The sequence below is a fragment of the Poecilia mexicana genome, unplaced genomic scaffold (genome assembly GCF_051168715.1).
Source record: "Poecilia mexicana isolate PSO_F unplaced genomic scaffold, ASM5116871v1 scaffold_18, whole genome shotgun sequence".
NCBI lineage: Eukaryota > Metazoa > Chordata > Actinopteri > Cyprinodontiformes > Poeciliidae > Poecilia > Poecilia mexicana.
Window position 1 is genome coordinate 16,160,328 of NW_028263387.1, and position 22,785 is coordinate 16,183,112.

At 39.4% G+C, this 22,785-nt stretch overlaps 1 protein-coding gene across 3 annotated transcripts; it reads right to left on the reverse strand.

Moving 5' to 3' along the window:
- Positions 1–38: 38 nt before the first annotated feature.
- On the reverse strand, positions 39–22,490 carry synpo2a (synaptopodin 2a). 3 transcript variants are annotated; one of them, XM_015008294.2, is made up of 5 exons: positions 22,069–22,488; positions 15,488–15,639; positions 12,762–13,498; positions 8,343–11,311; positions 39–3,864 (listed from the first exon to the last, which is right to left on the reverse strand). In XM_015008294.2, the coding sequence occupies exons 1-5, from the start codon at positions 22,174–22,176 to the stop codon at positions 3,304–3,306; spliced, it is 4,527 nt and encodes a 1,508-aa protein (XP_014863780.2). In that variant the 5' UTR covers positions 22,177–22,488; the 3' UTR covers positions 39–3,303. The 3 variants fall into 3 exon arrangements, with proteins under 3 accessions (XP_014863780.2, XP_014863779.2, XP_087871483.1); XM_015008293.2 differs by lacking the exon at positions 39–3,864 and having other exon boundaries at positions 6,505–11,311; positions 22,069–22,490; XM_088015357.1 differs by lacking the exons at positions 39–3,864; positions 12,762–13,498; positions 15,488–15,639; positions 22,069–22,488 and adding an exon at positions 12,230–12,755 and having other exon boundaries at positions 6,505–11,311.
- Positions 22,491–22,785: the final 295 nt, after the last annotated feature.

The window sequence follows — 22,785 nt, forward strand, 5'->3', positions numbered from 1 at the left end:
GGCTTGGAATGAAACGCAAAGAACACAAACACAAATAATTACAGGTTGCGAAACAGTGCTACTTAGCTGTGTTTATTTTGTTAAAAAAAAAAAAAAAAAACACGTCAGAAAGTATGTTTCAGTATCAAACAGCACTATGAATTATGGCTATTATTTGAAAGCAACCTGTGCCGTCACAACCTCCCCACCCACGATAATGGGAAAAGGTAAAGATGTGCAGAAAACCCCTTAAAATAAACAGTTTTAATAAAAACTTCCCCATAGTTGCCAACTGAATTGCTGATTAAAAATTCCCCAATCAATGTGTAAAAAGTAAGGTATATATTACTGTGACAGGACTGAATTTGTCAAAGAGATTAAATATGTATGTATTTTTTTACATTTTGTATTTCCACCACTGAATAAAGGTTCCCAAATGTAACTCTAATAATGTTACCGCAATAGAGGAAGAGTTATTTTAGAGGTTTTTACACATCTTTATAAGAAGGAAGCATAAATCATCAATCAGATAAGCTGTAGCGAAACAAAACACCAAGTGAAAACAACAAGTGACCAGTGAGATAAATCCTACTCATGTTACTGGCATTGCCCAGAGAGAATCACATCAAAACAACATTTACCCTATGCAGAAAACACACAACCACACTTTAGTTTTTGGAGATGATTATGAATTTTTTTAACAAAGCACACCCCGCACACAGTTTTCATAAAACCTTTTCACAGTGAACCCGTTACCTAAAGTTTTCGATCCAACTCTTAATGCCAACTTAAAAGTCCATTGCCTCTCTAAATACTGTAGTTGATTTATTCCATTTGCTACAAACTCCAAAGGAGCCTTTACTTGTTTTTTTTCCCAATTAATTAATGAAAACAGTTGGGCAGTCATCAAATCCTCTTACGCTCATTTAGGCCACATGTTAAAGCATACCGCTCCAAAAAAAGAAGAAGAAAAAAAAGCCTCTTCTCGTTTGTTGGTTACTTGACATATCTGCCTCCAGCTAATCGTATTATGGTGCTAACCTTTTCTCGAGTTACAAGCGCTCATTTCAAACACATACCTGATCGCAAAATGACATGATGATGTCTGCCAGTGGAGAAATCTAGCCAACTCTTCACTTTCTCCTCAAGTTTTGTGTTTCAAACACTAATCAAAATGACCAATCAGAAATTCACAAACACTTCAAGAACCACCACACATATAAAAGGTTGACAGCAAAATGGGGGTGAGTTGCAGATGCATAAAATACAACACAATTTTTAAAGAAAAAAAAAAAAGATAAATGGGCTATAGATTATTTTCCTTATTTTTTTAGCCTCATGTCTTTTCTTAAAAACATCAAACAGAAGAAATCGCTGAGAGGGATTCCTTCATTTACTGGTTGAAATCTTAGTTGGGGCCTTTGCGTAAAGTTTGTATCAAACAGTATCAAACAGCACTATGAATTATGACTATTAGTAGCCATAATTCATATGGCTATTAAGTGAAAGTAAGAATGCATGTCCAGGCTTACTTAGGCTTTTGTTCTGGTTTGGTCTCACATTACAGACTGAAGCATGTTAGGGTAATTATCGACATAAAAACTACTCAAATCATTGAATATTTATCAAATCCTGTGGCCTCACCTTACTACACCTAAGATAGTGTACATATAATCTAATAATCTAATCTCCATGCAGCATGGCAGCTCGGATATAAAAAAAATCCGACATGTAAAAGAATGCATATGAATGTTGCAAAAATTAATCATTAATGACATTACTTACATGTTACGCTATGCAGAAACTCTGTCTGCATTGATACATTCTCTCATGTTGAATACTGGAAGCGGCTCCAACGGTAAGGCAGTCCAACCTATTATCTGAGTAATTCAGCTAATATCTATTAGACCATAATTGTACATTCATAGACTGTGTTTAAAGGATTGGACCTTCATCCCAAGATGGTCAAGTAAACATTTTGTATGAAAAAAAAAGAAAAGAAAACACAAACACACACACACACACACAGTAGAATACATGAACACATAATGTAATTAATGTGAAGGCATTTTATGTTTCACAAAATGTGTTGAATTTCTTTAGATTAACATCCATCTAAGAAAAGTTTTTAGACATGGAAATGTATCCAACAAGAAACAGATATGACTGTGTGTGGAGGGTTCAGTGGTGGACTGACAAACTGTGGTGTACCCCTCCTCTCACCTACTGAATGCTTTGAGACCCAACCGCAACCCTGAAGAGGAGTAAGCAGATCCTTAAGGGTGAAGGAAAAGTCTGAAATTTCAACACTGAAAACATGAATCAACAATAAAAGATCTTTAGTGTGGAGATAACTCATCATTTCTGGACCCAAGAGAATGTTGAATTTGTCCTGCGCAAACTCAAGTGGAACGAGTTAAGACTAACAATAAACACTGAAAATTAGCTGTTGCGGTTATTTAATTATGCTGACAACACACAGTTATTGACATCTTTTCTAATTTCTCATGCATATATCAATTTGTCCTAATCATCCTAATCATCTTCTATAACAAAGCTTAATGTAGCCGATTGATGTCCATCCTCACTCGTATATCCCTTCTAAACAACATACTCATTCCTTCAACAAGGTACATTTCTTAAATATTACTGGCCCTCCTGGTAAAGATGGAAAAGCTTGAAAAATAAGTTAATCTTTAATTGTGGTAGCATAACCTCACAAATATATTTGTTTGTTTTTTCTTTTTACACAATCATCGGCGCAATAGTTCACTGCAGAACTAATAATTTATAGAAGAACTGTAAGTGAAGCATCTTCTTGATTTATAATTTCCTTATTAAAATGTTTCTCATAAAGAGCAATGATTGACAAGTTTAAAAGAACCGAAACTGTGAAAAACCAGGCTGGAAAAGCATCCAGATATATCTGGCTACCAAGCACAGTGTGGACGATGCTATGGGAGTTAAAAAATATCCAAAGCTCACAGTAGGAGAACCAAAACATGTTTTTTATGGATTTTGTGTACATCTTAACCAGGAGGTGCCAATAGTTGTAGAAATCTCTGACTCAGTCTAGTTAGAATCCAGCTGAATGTTACAGATATCCTTTATTTACATTCACATAAGCTAGTTGTGTTGATCACCTTTTTCCTCATTTAACTGTAGCATGCACTGTCACTTATTTGATGAAACAATAAGTGAAACATTAAATTATCGTTTTGAAAGCTAAACTGTCACAATCTCTCATCTACTGGCTTGTTTTGTTCAAAGAGGTGAAAAGGATATGGGATGGAGACACTCATTACCAAACGTCTCGGCTGTATTCTACCGCCTCCAGCTCCAGGTATTGCTGGTGTATGCAGACGTGTATGTTGGCCTCTCAGATGAAGACACAGAGTGTCTCTGGTACTTCTGAGGCTGCCACTGCCTTGGCAGTGACCTGAAACCTTGCAGGCCAACCGGGCTGGAGGCAGGGCTCCTCGACGGAGACACGAACGATGGAATCGGAGCTCGGCCCTGATTGTGGCTTTGGCTCCAAGTCTGGCTGCCTGGTTTCGGTTGGGTCGTGTAACTGACTCTTCCTTTCCACTCTGCAGGTGGCTCAGGTAGGATTTTACGCCGGGCAGCAAAGTGGACATTGGAGGCAAGAGCCTGCTGCAGGTCTTGAAAAGCAAAGGCTTCGTCTACCAGGCCCAGGGGATGGCGGGAGGCAGCTTCCCAGGGGGTGAGGGGTTTGAAGCCTTTGTCCAAATGGGATGTCTGCCTCACTGGGGGGTTGGTGAAGGCTCGGGTTGGAGGCTTGGGAGAGGAAGAAGCAGACGCCGATTTCTGGCCTGTGAATGGCACCCTGGCTGGTGGAGAAAGGGTGTAGCCCCTGCCAGTTGCCTGGAGAGAGGGATTCATAGAGGCTTATTTTAGTAAAGGCATATTTTTATAGGGCTTGGCTGCAAACTGACTCAGAAAACATTAGCAACGAAGCAGGTCCTTATTAAAATGTTTCTCATAAGGGTTGTATTTCATGATCAGAAATAATAAACTAAAAGCACTTGTAGGCTACAATAACCCTTTTTATCATAACGGAATAGGCTAACCTTATGTCTCAAGCAGCTAAAGATCAGGCCCTCTTTACACTGCATTTAATTGACTTGTTTTGCTAGACTTCATAATTGTGGCACTCCACTGATTAATGCTACCGTCTGCCCTTTAATTAATATGCATCAAAGGGATAACAGTGAAGGGTGGTCTGAGATGAATAGGCTCCTCATAGGCTCCTTGATTACAGTAGTCTGTGAAAACGTGAACCAAACAAACGGTGGGTGCTGCCATCTTCTGGTGAGTCTTGTGTACTGTCAGAAGCACAGCCCATATTTGGGAAAGTTCAAGAACAAGGGAAAAGCAAAATATGTGAAAGTACAAAAAAATAAGAGAGAAAAACACCTCTGATGAAACCAAACCAAATATTTCATCAAGCAGACAGAAAAGGTTGATGAAGAGTTAAAAAGGCGATGAAAGTCAAGCCTAAGAAATAGCAAAGATATTGCAACAGACCCTGAGAAATGCATTATCCTTCAGTCAAAATCAGCCTTGGCTTTATGTCAAAATCTAGTCGTCAAGTTGCAGTGTTCTGCATCCTTTAGGTATGTCTCTGCATCAACACACTTGATTCACATAATTATGTCATCAACTGAACTTTGGAAGGTTTGAATTCATGAGTTGATTCAGTCATTCGATTCAGATGTGTTGGACTTAAAACACATTAAAAAGTTGCAGGACACGAACCCTTTAGGAATGGATTTTGACATCCGTGATCTACTGTATGAGAAGTTTCAGCCTATAGCTCTTTGAACGTCACCTCGCTGGTTATAGGATATTGAACGTGTCTTATTTTGAAGAGCAGTAAATGTCTTTGCAGTGATGACAGTTGAACAGCAAGAGAGTACGATGTCAGAGGTCTGTTTTTTACTCAAAAATGATCCAAGGTAAGTTAATGCAGAGTTTAATTCGAGAGATTTCTGTGTGGTTATTATGATGCTACAGTGAACATTAATACATTTTTGCAAAGTCATGTAGAGCCTTGTTAGATTCTTACTGGTTGAGGTAAAAGAGGTTCAATAGACTCCAGGCTTAAGACTTAAGAGCACGAGTCCAAGTCAAGTCTAGGGTCTTTGTTTTGAGCATTCAAATTTAAAGGTTGAGTCCACATCTCCAATATGTTGAACTCTCAACTCAAGAGGTTGGAACAAACTATATCTTTGTAACAGACTACTTTTAACAACAAACGCCTACGATTATGTTAACTTAGTTATTTGCTATGTGATGAAAACACAGGCTTTGTGGATCTTTGAATCATTTTATGCCTAATGATTCATAGCTTAAGGTTATGAGGTTTGGAAAACAATGGCAAGTAAGTGAAAACATTAGAAAATGAAGCCAGAGTCAGAAGAAAAACTCAAAAAACTGTCAGAAAGCCTGGAAACTCTCAATCCAGACAAAGGAGCCTGCCTAAATATGTATATCCTTTGAATCATATGTGATCGCACATAATTGTGAAGTGAAAGGAAAATGACGCGATTTTAAAATTTGTTTGCAAAAAGACAAACATTTTTGTTGACTCCAAACTTTTCAGATTTTGTTTATAAAGGAAATATGAAAAGACTGCACCACTTTCCATCTATTTCACAATTGCACTATATGGCTTTATGATACTCTGTCACATCACATTCCAATATGGTACATTAAAGTTATGAGTTGTAGTGAAACAAAAATGTGCATAAGTTCAAGGGACATAAATTCTTTTGAAAATGAAATTATAAGAAATTCTGGCTCCTTGGATGAAGAATATTAAAAAAATAGTACATAATTTAAAAGTTTTGCAGAGTGCATGATCTTTTTTCACGTGACTGTGAAAAGATGACATGCTGTTATTCTACACTAGCAATTGAGTGTATTAATAACTGCCTAGTGACTCTATATCTGGGTTTGCATCTCCCTGTCTGGGTAATATTAACATAGTGGATTTTGGAAATGTGTAAGAGATTAAAACGTGATGTACAAGAGAGTTTTCAAACAAAAAACCCCCATCAATTCCAAACTTAAATTCCTAAAATGTTCTTTTCTTTGTTCTTTCTTGCATGGACACTTTAAGATCAAAATGAAGAGACATGTGATGTAAAAGTCCTAAAAAAGAAATAGCTCATCTTTTGAAAAATGCATGACACACTTGACCTCCTCTCGTAATGAGACCATACTGAAATCAACTATTAATCCCCTTCATAAATGCATCATCAGGTTGTCATTATACAGGAATGTGCTTCTCAAGCACAAACTTGCATAAGTTTTACAAAACCAGCTTGTTGTCAGAGGTATCTGACAAAGTCTTTTTTAGGATATTGCCAGCGTAAAATCAAGATATAGCACTATTCATTGCTTTTTATAGCATAGGTGGAAAAAATGATCAGAAAAAAAAGTTGGGAATTGAAAGTAAAACAGAAAGAATACCCAAAGGAGTAGAAAAGGGAAACGAAACACGAAAAAGAGACAGTTTAATGGCACTGCAGTGAATCATACATAAAGTGCACAATGAAGAGGGAAAAAAAAACAAGAGAAGAAGCCCTGTAACAAATATACATCTAACTCAGTTTTACTCATAGACTTACACCATTATTAATTCCATTTTGAAAATGAATTCTCATGCAACCACATTATATTGTTGAAAAGATAAAGATGCACCAACGCAGACATGTGAAAGTTTGAATGATAGTAGCTTTCAGTTGCCTGAGCTGAAATCTAAGCCTACAATAGTATGTGGACCTCAGAACTGGACTTCTCTTAAGGCACTTTAAATATAGCATCTAACATGACGCAACAGCTGGTAAGGAGTTTAAAATAACACCATTCTGCCTAAGAAGGAGACATGAAAAAAAAAACATAAAATAAAAATACAGAAACACAACCTCCCTACCACCGAATTAATAATCTTTTTAAGTTATTTTAAGCAATCTTTTTTTAATTATCACAAATAGTTTTTGTGTCTCAATAGCTTAACAACCTACATAAGTAAAGTTGCTAGCCAATGTCATTACTTGACTTTATTGATGATACAACCATACCTTTCTCCCACTGCACCATTCCTTCAACTGCTTAATTTTACCATTTTTTTACATTTGATTTTCTTTTAAAACACTTTTATGAGTTTACTATATAAAGTTCAGCAGTATCATATTGCTGAACTTCTAACTTAAACCTTTCTCTCAGTCCACACACCATTCACTTCTGACCCCTCCTTCTTGCTTGCTTCCTATTCTGACCAAAATACTCCCCTACATTCCTAACATCATCACGTTAGATTTGCACAAAACTGCATTTGTTTAGCATAAAAAACATCAACCTTTGTTGACCCTCTTGTGGGTAACCTAAAGGTCTTAAATGTGCTACTGAACTAATTAAGTAAGTGCTTTGTTCTACAACAGAAAGCCAACAGGGCGGAGACACTGACTGCTTGAACAAGTTTATACAATGTGCTTTAAGTCTTCCACTGGCCAGTGTATTGTAAGTGCACTGTTTTGACACAACAAGGCAATGAACCTGCCATTTGCCTATGAGAATCACTCTTTTTCAACCAATGTTGGCTTCCACACCTGCGCTGAGCTCTTGTTAGCAGTAAATTTAGGCTTGGGGGCAGCTCCAGTACCACCACCAGTTACAGACTCAGGCCTAGCAGCCACAGGGAAACTCGGGGCTATGTAGTTATTAGTAGGCGGTGCTTTGTAAGGTACTGAGGGAGTTGCCAGATAGGGAGGGCTGCTGGCTGGCTGGTAAGCAGCCTGTTGGTAGGGTTGGTTTAAAGGCTGAGGGGCTTGGGGATGATAAGTTGGTGGAACAGCCTGCAGATACTGCTGGTTATATTCTTGTTGGTATGGACTACCCGGAGATGGCTGATAAGGATAAACATTACCTTGGGCTTGCTGATAGTGGGGATCATGCATTACAGGCTGCATGGGTATCCCATAGCCTTGTTGGGGATATGGAGGAGTAAATGGTCCAGCTTGTTGAGCTGGAGCCATTTGCTCATATCTAATTGTTTGGCTGTCAAGAAGTGAGTGAGGAGATGAGCTGGGCTTTGGTACAGGAGGCTTAGCAGCCTCTGCTCCTGTACCAAAGATAAAGAGTGAAGAATCTAGTTTATATGGTTGATGCTTCATGACGTCAATAACATTCAGTGGTTTAGTGGCAGGTGCTCGTTTCTCCTGGTCTTTTTTCTTTGCTTTGATTGAAGGACTACTTGCAGGGGGCTGTTTTGTTGCTGCTGGGGGATAAAAAGGAGATTGAATAGGATTGTAAGCCCTGGGAGGCGGAGCACGTACATTGGGTGTATACTTCCATTCATTTGGTAAGGATGCAGCTGGCGATGTTGAACGACTTGCTTTGTTGGCTTCCACAGTCTCAGAGTCCACAACAAACTTCTCCATGCGAGACTGCCTCTTAGCAAACATGTCGGCTCCTTTTCCTTTGACCACTGGCATCTCAAAAGCTGGACCCGGGGACAATTTAGGATTTAAGACGGTGGCCATGGGGTTGACTGGCGATGCAGCTTTTTGACCAACAGTATAAGAGAACATTCGTCGTGGTGGAGGAGGAGGAGTCTGGTTTTGTGGAGGATGCCATGGTTTAGGAGAAGGTTGGGTGTTTACTGTAGACAATGGAACATTCAAAGATGATTGCTGTAGCTGTGGTCTCCAGTCATTAACTGGTGTTGGAGGCTGGGCTTGAGCTGATGGCCATGTATTGAGTTGTGGTTGTTGAGATGTATTTGAAAGGGACTGTTGCCAGTTGGACTGGGGTGTGGGCGGTGAAGGAACTGATTGAACCCAGGGTGGCTGATGTTGGGCCTGACTTTGGTCCTGAGCCCATGAATTTATAGGTTGCTCACCACCATGTTCTGGAGTTTGTGGAGCCCATGATGTCTGAGGTGGAGTATGTGCAGGAACTGGTGCCCATGGATTCAGATTAACTTGAGCCTGTGCTTGAGGTTGTACTTGAGCTGCATTCATCCATGGTGGCTGAGTTTGGGCTTGTGTTTGCGATTGTGGCCATGGATTGGCAGGAGGTTGCGGTTGAGGTTGAGTTGAGACCCAGGGTGGTTGAGGTTGACCTGGAACTTGGGCATTTGCCCATGCTTGAGGGAGTGCCTGATGATGTTGCTGTTGTCCCCAAGATGGTTGTGGTTGTGTTTCTGGTTGAACTTGTTGAACCCAAGGGGGTTGTGGTTGTATTTCTGGCTGAACCTGTTGAACCCATGGTGGTTGTACTTGAGGTTTTTGCTGAGGTTGTTGAACCCATGGCAGCTGCTGTTGAGAATCTGTATGGGGGGCCTGCATCCATTGATTCTGGGGTTGTGTCTGTACTGGTTCTTGGGCTTGACTCCAGGATGCCTGTGTTTGCTGCAAGTGTTGCTTCTCCTTTATGAGTGTCCATGATGGCTGAACCTGTGGATGGGACTGAAGTTGCTCTTGAGGTTGGGCCCAGGATGGTTGAGCATTTGTCTGAGGTTGTGCTTTCTCTTCATGCGGAGTCCAGGATGGTTGCCCCTGAGGCGTCCAAGTATTTGAGCTTAGTTGAATCTGCGTTTGGCTTTGAGGAGACTGACGTGTTACCCATGGTGGCTGTGGTGGGGACTGACTTGGAGGTGGGTTCTGAGGTTGCACTTGGGCTGATTGCCATGAACAAGCAGCTGACTGTTGATGTGCTTGTACCTGTACTGAACCCCAGGTGGCCATTTGAGAGGACTCGCAATGCTGAGCAGAAATCACCTGGCCATGTGTCTCTTGAGATGTCACTTGTGCAGGCTGCTGTTGAGACTCTGGATCAGGGAGAGTCCATGTATGCTGCTTGGCTGGGGTGGGATTGGCAGTGGTTTCCTCAGGGGAAGGAAGGGTAGAGGGCTCAGGGGCAGGTGCAGGAGCTGGCTCTAGTTCTGGAGCAGGGGCAGTTTCTGTGGTGGGGGCTGCAGCAGGTGTGGACAGACTATTTTCAGCACACTGAGGCATGTCCTGGTTGGCTGCTTCTATCTGAGCAGACCAAGGAGGAGAGTTGGGGTTGATCAAAGGCTTTGGCGCAACTGGTGGAGGAATCTTAGGTTTAAGTCTTTGGGACTGGAGGAAATTGCAAGCTTCCGCCCCAAGGCTAAGATAGTCTTCTTCAGGACCAGACTCAAAACCTTTTTTGTCACTTCTATTGAGAAGGTTCAGCAATGCAGGGTTAGGTGATACTTTTGGGGCTTCTTTAAAAGTAAACATAGGCTTGCCGGTACTCTTTCTCCTAGAGTCCGACAGGAGGCCTGTCCTAATTGCAGGAGTAGAAATGCGCTCGTCACGGGAAGCTATCTGCTCTCCTTGGCCAACAGAATCTTGATTGGTCCCACTTGCTCCATGAGAATAAGGTGTTGCCACCATGTTTTCTGTTGTGAAAGGCTTTGCAGTACGATTGTTGTAAGAACTCTGAATTTCATTAGTTTGATGCTGGATTGTGCCATTGATATTTGTAGAATACTGCTGTATTTGCTGGTGCTCTTGATGATATTGCTGCTGCTGCTGATAGAGTTGCTGTTGCTTGTATTGTTGCTCATACTGCTGCTGCTGATATTGTTGATACTGTTGCTGCTGTTGGTAGTTTTGTTGTTGCTCATAATACTGTTGCTCCTGATACTGCTGGTACTGCTGTTGGTTTTGTTGGTGCATATTCACATCCAAGTAACCATGACCCTCTGTTGCGGACTGGATATAGGACTGCGCCATTACTTTCTTCTCCAACTCTTGCACTGCTTCCACGGGTAGTCCTTGACGCCGGAGTTCCTCATGTTCAGCCGTGATCTCATCCATCCTCTGACGCCTTTGAGCAAACATCGCTGCACCCTTGCCTTTGGTTTCAGGCAAACATTCCATCTCAGCTTGGTTGTTCAAGTTGTTGTTAATTTCAACAAGACTCTTCCCTAACTTAAAAGTTAGCACACCTTTACTACCTGGAACATTCAAAAGAAAAGGCCTGTTTGATTCACAATCGATAGCAGCTTCAAAGCTAATTTCACCAGGTGGGATTTCTTGCTTATCGTCGTCGTTCACATCGTCTTCTTCGTCACTGAAGTCTGGTTCGTCCTCTCCCGTGCCGTAGCTTACAAGCGTGTATTTCTTGGCCCTCTGACGATGTTTCTTGAACATCAACACCCCCTTATTGTTGGGGTTTGAAGGAGCGGCCGACAGAAGGAGAGCTATACGTTTACATTTGGATTTGGCCTCCTTCACCTGTTTCTCTGACAGACTCTCGTTACGTCTGAGCCCTGTGTAGAAAATAAAAAAAGCAGACCTGTGTTCAGAAAAGGTTCCGCAAAAAGGACAATTACATTGCCAAATTAAATATAAAGATTTGTCTTTTGAGTAGATTAAATCTCAGTATAAAGCTATTAATCACTTACAAGAAATATAAAAAAAACCCAGAAGTGTAGCAAAAAAACAAAAACAAAAAAAAATCAGAGATTACATAAAAAGTCTTACATAGAAAAAGTTCCCAAAAGTATTTTGGGAACGTACCAAACCTAAATCCAGGCAGGGACACAAAATATTACTTTTATTGTGCAATCATTTGGAACCTCCAAAGTACATGGAAAGCTAAGAAAACAATTATTAAAAACTGGGACACAGGAGAGAGTAATTTAAGCGATAGCATGACAAAGTGCAACATGAGCTTGGAAGCACAAGCAGCGCTCCAGAGAAGACTTCAAATTATGGGACAAGGTTTATATTTTAAAAATTGAAAGTGTTTTCTTACAATATGATTGAACTTATTTAAACATGCAATGAACTATAAAATAAGTTAACTTTTTCATTTGGATGATCATGGCTTATATTCTTATTTCAGACAAAATTTTCTGCTTGTGATAAGAAAATATTAATATATGAAAGAAGCAGTAACATTTCCTGACCCGTATTTAATGTTTTTATTGGTTCACTCACTAATCATTCAACACCATACATCAAATTAACCATTCGGACAAACAAGCCAAAAATATGAACCACAAAAATAACTTGCATGCAGTAAATTTAAGTCTGATCATCCTTAGAAGTAGCTACTTGTAACTTTAAAGTAGCTCCTTTTTTGTTTAGTCTTCTGACACTTGCTCAAACAACTTACACCATATGACCAATGCAACAACTGACAGTGAAAAGTTATTCCTACAAAATAAATCAAACAGTCTTACTTCTTAATGCTCACGCAGGAGAAACCAGAGGGTGGAGAAGACAACGAGAGTGAACGACACCCGCACTTTTTCAGCCCTGTTAAAGCACCCAGTTTGAAAAGATCAGGTAACAGATGAAGGGGACACATGCTGGTGTCTGTCAAAGAGCCACTTCTGCAGGCATCATCAGTGTGCTCTTGTGATATTTCTGTCTTTTACACAGCTCAGAAGAGCTCCTCACTATATGTATTTTGCCCTCATTAAGTTTATGAAAAAGTTACCGGAGTCACATGTAATCTTTTTTTTTTTTTTTCATTTATGAAAGTTTAACAGTTTATGTTATGCTTCTTAAAAATATCCTTTCTGCTTTTGTCGTATCTGCTTTAATTGAAAGGAATGAGCTCCCTCCTCCGTGAGCAGTAAAAGACATCCTATTTTAAGGCTTACACACACAGGGCATCAGTCTATGGAATGCACACATGTTAACAAACACAGTTTAGTGATGTAATACTTCCTGGTATAAAAAGAAAAGAGTTTCTTCAAAGTTACTTACTTGCGTGCTTTGCCCGATGCTTGTTGGGTTTTTCTTGATCCCCTTCTGATTCGGAGTCTTCTTGCTCTTCTGCTAGAGTTGCCTCGTCCGATGGAATTTCGAATGAGACAGTGAAAGACGCAGGAACAGGCTGACTGGGTCCCCCTCCTTCCTCCTCTTCACTTTGCGACCCAGTGTTTTCGGTGGTCGTGGGGCCACCCACGCTAAGAGTGCTCCTCCCCGTTCCTGATGCATCTGGCGGCTGCAAAGTGCCCTCCACAGTGGGAGCGCGGACCACCACGCCATGCTGACCGAGCGGCTCTCTAACGGGGCATTGTGCATGGTGGGACGAGGTGGTGTGAACGGGGTCGATTGCTGAGAAGTCCCCTTCAATCCCTCGAGCACTCCCGAGAGAGGTGCAGCCCCCATACACCAAGGTTTGATCAGACAGGGACACCTGAAGCTCCACAAACTCTCCTGGGGAACAGCATCGTCGCACTTCCTTGTTGTGTGTAAAAGCCAGCTCATGGCCTCCCAAGTCATCTGACAATTTACCTCTGGGGAGAGCTTCTGTGTCGCTGTCCAGCTCCCGATAGAGCACCTTACCTTGGGGATCAGATATGTGGACCTCCCTTGGGATTTCAGACTTTGGGGAAATGATGTGGAGGGTGGTGCTTTTTAAATTCTCATCTGAAGAGACGTTCTCACCAAGGGACGTCCCTTCTGAGTCGCTGTCTCCAGAGGGGAGGAAATTGCATCTTTGAAAGGAAAAAGGGAGAACATTAATGAAAATAACATAAAGAGTATTTTTGTTATGTTTGATTTGTTCTTCGTGAATGCATTGTTACATTTCACTAAATTATACCACACAATCACTATAGATGAGATCCTGGTTATGGGATATACTTCAATTTAGTCATCATACAAAGCTGTACCTGTAAGTACTTTCATGACTCCAAATCTGAGACTCTGGGTTGAAATTTGGACTTATTTACTTTTATTAAATTACATATTTGACGACTAGAGTGGAGCAGAGCAAATATTGGGGTTTGACATGAGTCCCATTGTTGTATTTTGTTGCATTACTCTATAGCAATTAAACGTATTGCAAAACAAAATAGACTGGATAGTTTTTAAAAAAAAAAAGTTAAAATAGAGGGTAATTTAATTTTATGACAAGAATAAATTAAAATGGGGAAAAAAATGTGTTGAAAACTAAATGGAAAAAAAACCCTTTACTCTTCAGATTAGGGCTGAAGCTATTTGAATAATTTAATCTATGTTCTTATTTGTAAAAGACAGAAGAATATCTAAAAAAAAATAGCATTTAAATGTAAATGCATGAACTTTGACATAAGCAATAAGTCGCAAGTTATAAATGGTTGAAGCGATAAAGTCGACCAAATCCTCAGTCTGAACCTTAACCAAAATGTCAGAGCCATAAAGTGGAACGTAATTACATTTACACATCACTGGCACTCATTTCCACTTTAAAGGGGCTGTGTGAAGAGCATTAAAAAATGTCATTATCATACTGGGGTCAGTGAATTCCAGACAATGGGACTTTAAACAGACCAGATCGTATCTATAAATAAAACAGAGGGCAATATCTTTATGTATTTTATATAACTAGACGTAAAAAGTCCACAGCTCCCTTATAAGGGGTGTTACACTGTGCATACACAACATAAATAGAAAGGAAAAAATAGTAACATGAATACAAATCCATTGGTGTTTTACACAGATTAGCCATAATAATTTGAGTACATGTCTAAATTTAAGTGTACTGTCAAGTTAGTGTGTCCGGTGCCACTACAAACTATTTGACCAGTCAGTGTAAAGACCATCGTGTAACATAAGGTCCAATTCTAACTCAGCAAGAGAACTTTCAAAAGTATTTTCTTCAATGTTGAGCTCTAATTATTTGTGGTTGGAGGGCCTCCATGCCATCACCCTAAGAAGTAAGACTGACCCTTCTTGAACAATAATTTTGATCACTAATGGTCGAGGTGTATTATGTGCAGATTCAAAATATGTTCTTACGCGTAGGCAGTTTGAAAGCTATTTAAAGCTCACTTAGTCTTTAATGAGTCTCTTCAGACTCACCGAAGATTGTATTTTGAAAAGTTTATAATGAAAGGCGATAGTTTACACAAACGCATATTATTATTTTGCTATCCAAACCACTAATTATGTGTTTTCGGGAAAGATGAATCACGCCTCTGTTTGCGGCAAACCAACGAACAAGTCGGGGCATTTCAGTTGTCTCAAACTGACTGAGAACAGTTTGGAAATGACTCTTACAACACAACGAATGAGCCAGGGTGGTGTAGAAGAAATTGACTACAGCCTGATTTTAAATTGAAACATCACTTTACAGATGAATTTGAGCACAAACATCAAGCCTTCTTGTCCATGTTCAGTGACTAACCTAACAAACGGGCAAAAATCCAACAAATACAGTCCTAAGTCTTGTAGCGGGCCCTCTCAAAAGAGTTTAAGTTGTCATAAGTGCAAAAGGGTGGGCCAACATCACATCAACCCCAATGAGAATGAGATGCCACACAAGATCATCTACAAGTGTGTATGAAGACAGATAAGTGAATACTTTTGACAATATACTCTATGCTTTCATTTATGCAGCAAAAACTGTAGTATTATTTTTGCCAGTCATTTTAGCAAATTCATTTTAGCTAAAATGTTCATTTTAGCAAATTATGGTAAAATGAACCATAACTTGGTTCAACCTTTTCAGAAGTAACTGCAGGGTGATGGTAGATGTTTCGATGAGTGCTAAAGCCTGTAAAAGTGTGAGATCAGCGCAGGGTTCTCCGTTGATTGACACCACCTCGTCATCCTCCTGGACTCCAGCCAGGTAGGCGCGACTGCCATCTTCCACCTGCAGAGGGAAAAAAAGCAAGGAGAACAAAAATCACCATCAGCTGACATGCAACTGCAACCAAATGACGTTTGACAGTGATTCAACATGCATGAACATAACTTGCACAGTTACAGCTGGCGCAACCAGAGGAAGAGAACATGACCCACAAGTGAGAACTGCTAGCTGTCGCTCATCCCAACCAATCACAACAACTGTTTCACTGTCAAAGACTGCCTCTGAACAATGTGAGTTTTAAACCTTAAGAAGTATATAAACATTTAAGATTTTTACAGTTTATCTGTTCTTTAAACTTGTTTCAAACATAAAATAAAACTGTTCAAAATAAATTTGTACCTAATGTAATTTGAAAATTTCAATTACTGGATGAGGGGGAATAAAATGAATGAGGATATGGAAGTAGGACACAAGGAATGGCAGGAAGGAGCAAAGAAGGAAGGGCAGCAGAGGTGCCAAGGAACGGTGCCAGGAAGGGCAAAGCGATGTCTTTCCTAACTGTTATTTTGTTTTTTCATACTTATCCAGACCTGGGCAAAACTGAAATAAAATTTAATACTCTCTATATTTCTGCAAACCAAGTTGCAGAAATATAGAAGGGAGGAGAGGATGTAAGATACATTGATGAGGGAAAAATAAGAAAGGGCTAAAGGAGACACAGATGTAGGATTACATATTAGAACCTTTTACTATAGTTAAATTTATATATCAGAAAGAAGAAAATATTAGTATTTTTCTTTTGACACAATAATAATACATTTTATTTGTATAGCACTTTTCTAAGTACTCAAAGGAACTTAATTATACCAGTGAAAATATATGAAAATCATGTTTAAGGGCTAACATATATGATTTCCAACAATTTTATTAAAATTAGATGACAACACAAAAATTACATCTACTCAATTGTTTGACCAGTTTTTAAAAAAAAAAAATAGGAATTGGAATCTGTACTATGATGTCCCTGCTGTCTGTGCAGGCCAACATAGTGGAAATCCATTTAGAAGGCCACTTCTTTAACCAGTTAAACCACTGACTGATGGTCTCATTTTCTAGAAATTTGTTCTTGCTACCTAATGGTTCATTAATAAGAAATTGTAATAGGTTGCAACAAGCTATTAAATCAGCTCAAAAGGCCACTGATGCATATGGAGACAAACGATCATATTAGTACCACACAATTAGATGATACAAATCCGGATACATATATCCAGATACCGATTACAAATAGCATAACTTCTTAAATTTTGTATGATGTGCAAGGACTGCAGTTGTTTGTAGGTTTATTGGGGTTTGGAAACACTTGAATAAATCAATACCTGTTCTTTCAGCTAAAATTATTTTATATTTCTCAAATGAACTCAAATGTTCTCAAGAGTTCAATACAGTAAGCAAGACTGAAAAAAAAAAGAGTTATGACATGAAAATAAAAAAGTTAACTGCTGACACCAAGAATGAGTATGTAGATAGATAAATGGCTTCCTTTGTTTTAAGTGGGCACAAATCCAGCACAGTGGCATTTAAAAGTATAGTAGCCATCAACTATTTTATTTAAATAATTACCATTACTGCATAGTGCAAGGACTTGCAGGGAAAGATATGGATGTATTTCTTAACCAACGGCTCATTCTTTATATTTTGAACAAGTTGCATCATACTTGCAGTAAATTTTACTTGTCACTAGATGGCGTGCGAATAGCACATAGTATAAGTGAAACTGCTTTTTTCCTTGTTTTGGGATTGTTGCCTCCATTTTTTTATTCACTTGATTTTAGCATGCAGAATTTTACATTTTTGCTAAAAACAAACAAACAAAAAAACAGCGAACTCAAACACAAAGGAATTTGCGTTGCATAAGGACATTTCAAAACAGTTCCATGAGCTTGGTTACTAAAATAAAGTGTTTTATATGTTATGTTATACAACTAACAGGTTTAATATGAGCACCCTGACTTTATCTCCAGTTTTTACAACTGGATAAACAGACCCTAAAAAGGCAGTCGGCGCAGCGATCCATCAGGACTCTCACCTCAATACAAGGAGGATGGATACTGCTGGAACCTAACCGTAACCTATCCAAACTCCAAAAAAGGAGGGAGAATGTTTGTCGCTGCTCTCCTTGGAAGCCAAATATACACAGTCAGGCCCATTTTCCCCTCTCCCTGTCCTGATTGAAATTTACTGCTCATAAAAGCTAAGTCTGAGTCATTTGTTTGGAAATGTAACGGGTAAATACAGCTGGTGATGACAGGGGGGAGCTGTGTCCACTGTTGTGGAATTAAAGACTTGCCAGAAACAATCGCATTTACGGCTGGCTTTGTGGACGGTTCTGATTTCACATGCCAAGGAAACACGTTTTCTCCAAGTTTCAACTAGGCAGATTGAAACTCCAATTCAAAATCACCTTGCAAAGCGCTACAGCTTTCTCCTTGGGACTTTTACTTTGTTTACCCACAAAACTTTAAAATATTTCACTGGGTTTTATGTGACAGACCAAGTAGGGAGTCATTTTAAAGAAAGAAAAGTTTTTCTTTTTTTCTGAAACAGCTAAAAGTGTGATGTTATTCATCCTCCTTTGCTCTGAAATGTATTTTCCGCTTCGTCTATGTGGGCTACACTTACGCTAAGCATCAGCTAGAGCGCAGCTCGTTGTGTTCCGTCTATCCGCTTCACACGCCGTGCTCTTCGCAGCCGTTCGCTCCGAACCTGCAACTAGTGAGGGCAACACAAATGTGTGTTCCGGCGGGATCACCTGGCGCTAAACAATAAAACGGAATTTAACAAATTTCTGAAGCAGATAATTTGCCTCGAGGAATTTTAATAATCGAGGTACGCGAATCATTGGATGAATTGTTGTAGCCCTAATCCCATCCATTCGTTGTCGTATAATCAAGGAAGGAACCCCACATATCTCTCTCGGCAGCAATGTCATTCTGGTCATTCAGGGAATCCCAAGGCATTCCGTGGCCAGACGGGGTAAATAATCCCTCCTGCGAGTTTTGAATCTATTCCCAGTAAGATGTGCCTCCAAAGGGCCCAGGGGGCATCCTGACCAGATGCCTGAACCATCAGCTTGTTCTAAATGAAAATTAGCACTTTCTTTTTTCCAATTTTGACTTAGGACGATTCACTTCCTGCTAAAGAGCCCCCTGGTGGTTGAAGAAAAATCCACACAAAAGCCGCATCGGGCTATAAGCTGCATTGTTCAGAGTATGGGGAAAAAGTAGCGATTTATAGTCTGAAAAATACGGAAATTTAACTACGTAAAGCATGTACTTAAACCTAAATAAAGTGTTTTTGGGCAAAGTTGACACAACACAGTGTATCAAGGAGCAAAGACATAGATATGCATAGATATGCAACCTTACACACTCACCCAAGTCATTTAAAGTTACTAAAACAAACATAGTATGCTTTTGGGCCAGTGGGAGGAAAGCATGATGTCTGCAGAAACCAGCATGATGCATGGTTAACTGGATCAAGGCCAAACTATGCCTGTAAGAGTACTAAGAGCAAACGTTGTTGTTTTCTAGCATCATTCAGATTCAACTGCTATGGAGACCTAATATTAATTTACTTACACGTGAAAACAAAACAAAAAAACAACAACAAAAAGTTTTCATGTAGGTCTCATGACTTTCTGTCAGAAGAGAAGCACAATGCCTCTACTTGTGCAGTTCAAGTTGTTAAGGGGAAGCAGAAAAACACCCCCGAATGACTGAAGCTGTGGCATTTTGCTGACTTCTTAATAGCTTAATAAGGTTCGTAAGGTGCACTATTATGTCTTGAATAACCAAAACAAGAGGCCTCTTGGTCCACATTTAATTCAATAATCCAGGCAAAGAGTAGCATTTATCCATGTTAGGAAGATGATTTTGCTGTAGAGATACACAATTGTAAATAATACACTCATTTGGCAAATTTAAGGTCTCACAGTTCGCTTTATACATGATCTGTTCCATGTTGACTTTCCATTATAGGATGAAATACCTTTCTAGTTAGGCAGCAACATTGTTAGGCTAGTATTTTTTTTTTAAAGATCTCGTTTTAAATACTTTGGTGTTTCTGTAGCTTTAAAAAAAGTGACCTCATCAGCTTCCTACTTGGAGCCAGGACTCACAATAAGAAGAAAAATACAACCTCCCTTATAAGGAAAGGAGAATTAAGAAGTCATGCACTTACACTCCTCTCCACAGCTCTGAGAATTCAGTGAGTCTGAGCAAACAAAACAAAACGCAGCTCCCACTGAATTCAGCAGAATTTGATCAAACACAGCAGAATCTCTACTTTATGATATTTCTCCTAGGTTACTGATCTGGCTTTTTGTCCTTTCCACTAAAAATAAAAGCTCAATAGAGTCCTGGCTTCCAGATGATTTAGACTGATGTCCCCAGACAACAAGCAAACCGATGACGTCAAGCCCAGTGTTTAGCGCCAAGAGTGGACCATAATATTTAAGTGGGGAAATAAAACTTAAATAAGCTTTTCGGAATAGTAAGTTTTGTCCCCGTATGGGGCCCTGTGTTTGGCACAGCATTTTAAGAGACTGAGTACAGAATGTGTTGACTTATGGGCGTAAATTAAATGATTTGTAAATGTTTTAGATAATTTTTCCTGAGATTATGTTTTCATAATCTTTTGGTTACCTCTGGAGTATACATATCCAAAATCTGTTGAAAAAATACAGCCTTTTCTTCTGAACATTGTTTATGTGTTGCTTAGAGATCTGAGTGCCTGTAAAATAGACCGTTTCCCAAGGAGAAATATGAACATGCTACCTTAAATGGCAGAAAACTCTTAATGAAAGTCAGAAACAAACATCATGATTTGATTATTGCATGTTCATCTGTCACTAAAAATAATCCCTGGTACTTTTTATTTTTAAGTCTCTAAGGCTTTTCTTTCAACTAGAGCTTTGATGTTGCAAGGAATGCAGTTTAACAAAAACATTTACATCTTCAGTATTTTGACAACGAGTTGATGAGTGATCACTGCAGCTTGCATTACAATACCATATAGAGTCACAGCAGCTCCTCAAGGGTAAAGGCACCTGGTTTTGCCACTGTGACCGCACTGTAGTATCAGAAAGCAGTCTTCAAGAAGTTATATGCATGCACAGTACTATGTATTTCTTTTTCTTTTTAAAAGATACTGAAACACTAAAGCAATTAATTTGGAAAGGACTAGGTTTTTTATTCTCTTGCGACGTGCTATTTGTTGTTTTAGATGAAGACTGGAGTTCAAAATATTTAATATTTTTCTTTTATTTCCCTCATAAATGCAGGAAATACCAATCTGACCATCTGAAAGCCTTCTTACTCATGAAAAATATGGAGAGTAAAGGTGCAGAAACAAAAATGTTACTTATAGTTACCTGTTTAAAGATATAGCAAGATTGTAAACAGTTACCATTTCAAAATTGCGAAAAATTTTGCTTCATATTTCTAGCTCAACATTGTTTAAGCTAGCTGTGAAAACACAGACAGTGAAGCTGTGGAAGCTAAAACCACAGCTCAGACACTGGTACAAAGGTGTATAAGGCACTTTAAAAGTTCCAGCCTTAAAACCCCTAAGACTTTCTATCATACTGTTTCTACTACTTAAAGTCCCTTTATGGTCTGACAGAGAGTACCAGAATGTGTGGAGGTTTTTCTGGCTTTTTAAAACATAGATCAGTAGTGATGCACCTCTCCCAATTGTTGCTGTACTCTGCTGCTTAGCTGGCTGAAAGAGTGCTATAATGTTTCCCTTGTTTTGACAAAAGACCTACTTGGGTGTTTGGAAATGCTTCTGGTCACAAAACCCCCCCCACAAATGGCCAATTAGATCGTGCTAAGCATTTGTTTTAGACCTTTGTGTTTGACCTGTGTGTATGAAACTGAACGTTATCATACCATGAAAATCTTAGGTCATGGTTTTATTTTATTTATTTTTAAGTCTGTTGCACATTAAAAAAGTGTTAATGCTTAACATACAGCAAACCACAATGCTATGTTTATTCCCTCCTTCTTATTAACTGCACCTTCATGTTTTTGGAAAGGTTTCAGCTCTACCTTCATCACTTTTAGTTCATCTGCATCCATACATGATGCACACACACACACATTTATCTTGCCCAGGTTAGTTCATATCCTGAATAATGCCTTGTTTTCTCCCAAGAGCCTCTGCAAACCCATGAAAAATCACACTGCCCTGACTCTCTCTTTGGCCTTGACCATATAAGGATGCTGAGGAATCTCTCACCAAAACATGGCCAAAGCACACAAAAATGCACCCAATAAAAAAAGTTTCACCACACAGATCTTCAATAAGTAGTTAGGAATATTTTTCCATTGCTATTTCTTAACAGGTACTACCTGGTAATACACTAAGGTTATTTTATAAAAAGAAAAACAAAAAACAAAAACAAACAAAAAAAGAATAGATAGATACCTGGGAAGCGAGTAAAGGTCTGTAAATATCCCCCTCTCCCTGTCTTAGGCTGAACCCCCACGGTGCGCCACCACGCAGGGTCACGCAGATGTAGTCCCCGGTGCCCATGCTGTGCGCAGCCACCCTCTGCCAAGCTACGACGGCGCGCTCATCGCGATGTCAACCCTGCAAGCAACGCTGCACAGTAACCAAATCCACCGCACCGCCGAATAATCCCCCATCATCTGAGTTCTGACTGAGTCCGGCCCGCTTTTTGGAAACGTCACCACGCAGAGGCCCGCCCGCGGGCGGTGCGTGCAACTGGTGAATTCACGCTCAGTTTCTATGGGCAACATCCACAAATCCACATCATGCTGCAGACCACCCAAGCCTATCTTTAACATTTAATTTGAGCGTTACTCGTTACGAAGTCAAATATTAAAACAACATTTTAAGCATTTAAAATTTATTAAAACATTTTTTGTCATTATTTGTCAGCTACAGTACGCTGGCCGCATAAAAAGTCTCCAAAAGGTTTAGAAAACTTTTTGTCAGGAGTCTGTTGTAAAGAATAAATAAATAAATCATATCTCCGTGTCTTCATAAAAGAGATCATGCAAATCTGGTTGACCAACCCCTAGGTGGCGCCAAGCCTTATAAATAAACTCACTTAATTGGATTGTTTTTGTTAGTTTTGTTTTATCCCGTATTTTTTAATTCTTATTATTCTACCTGTTA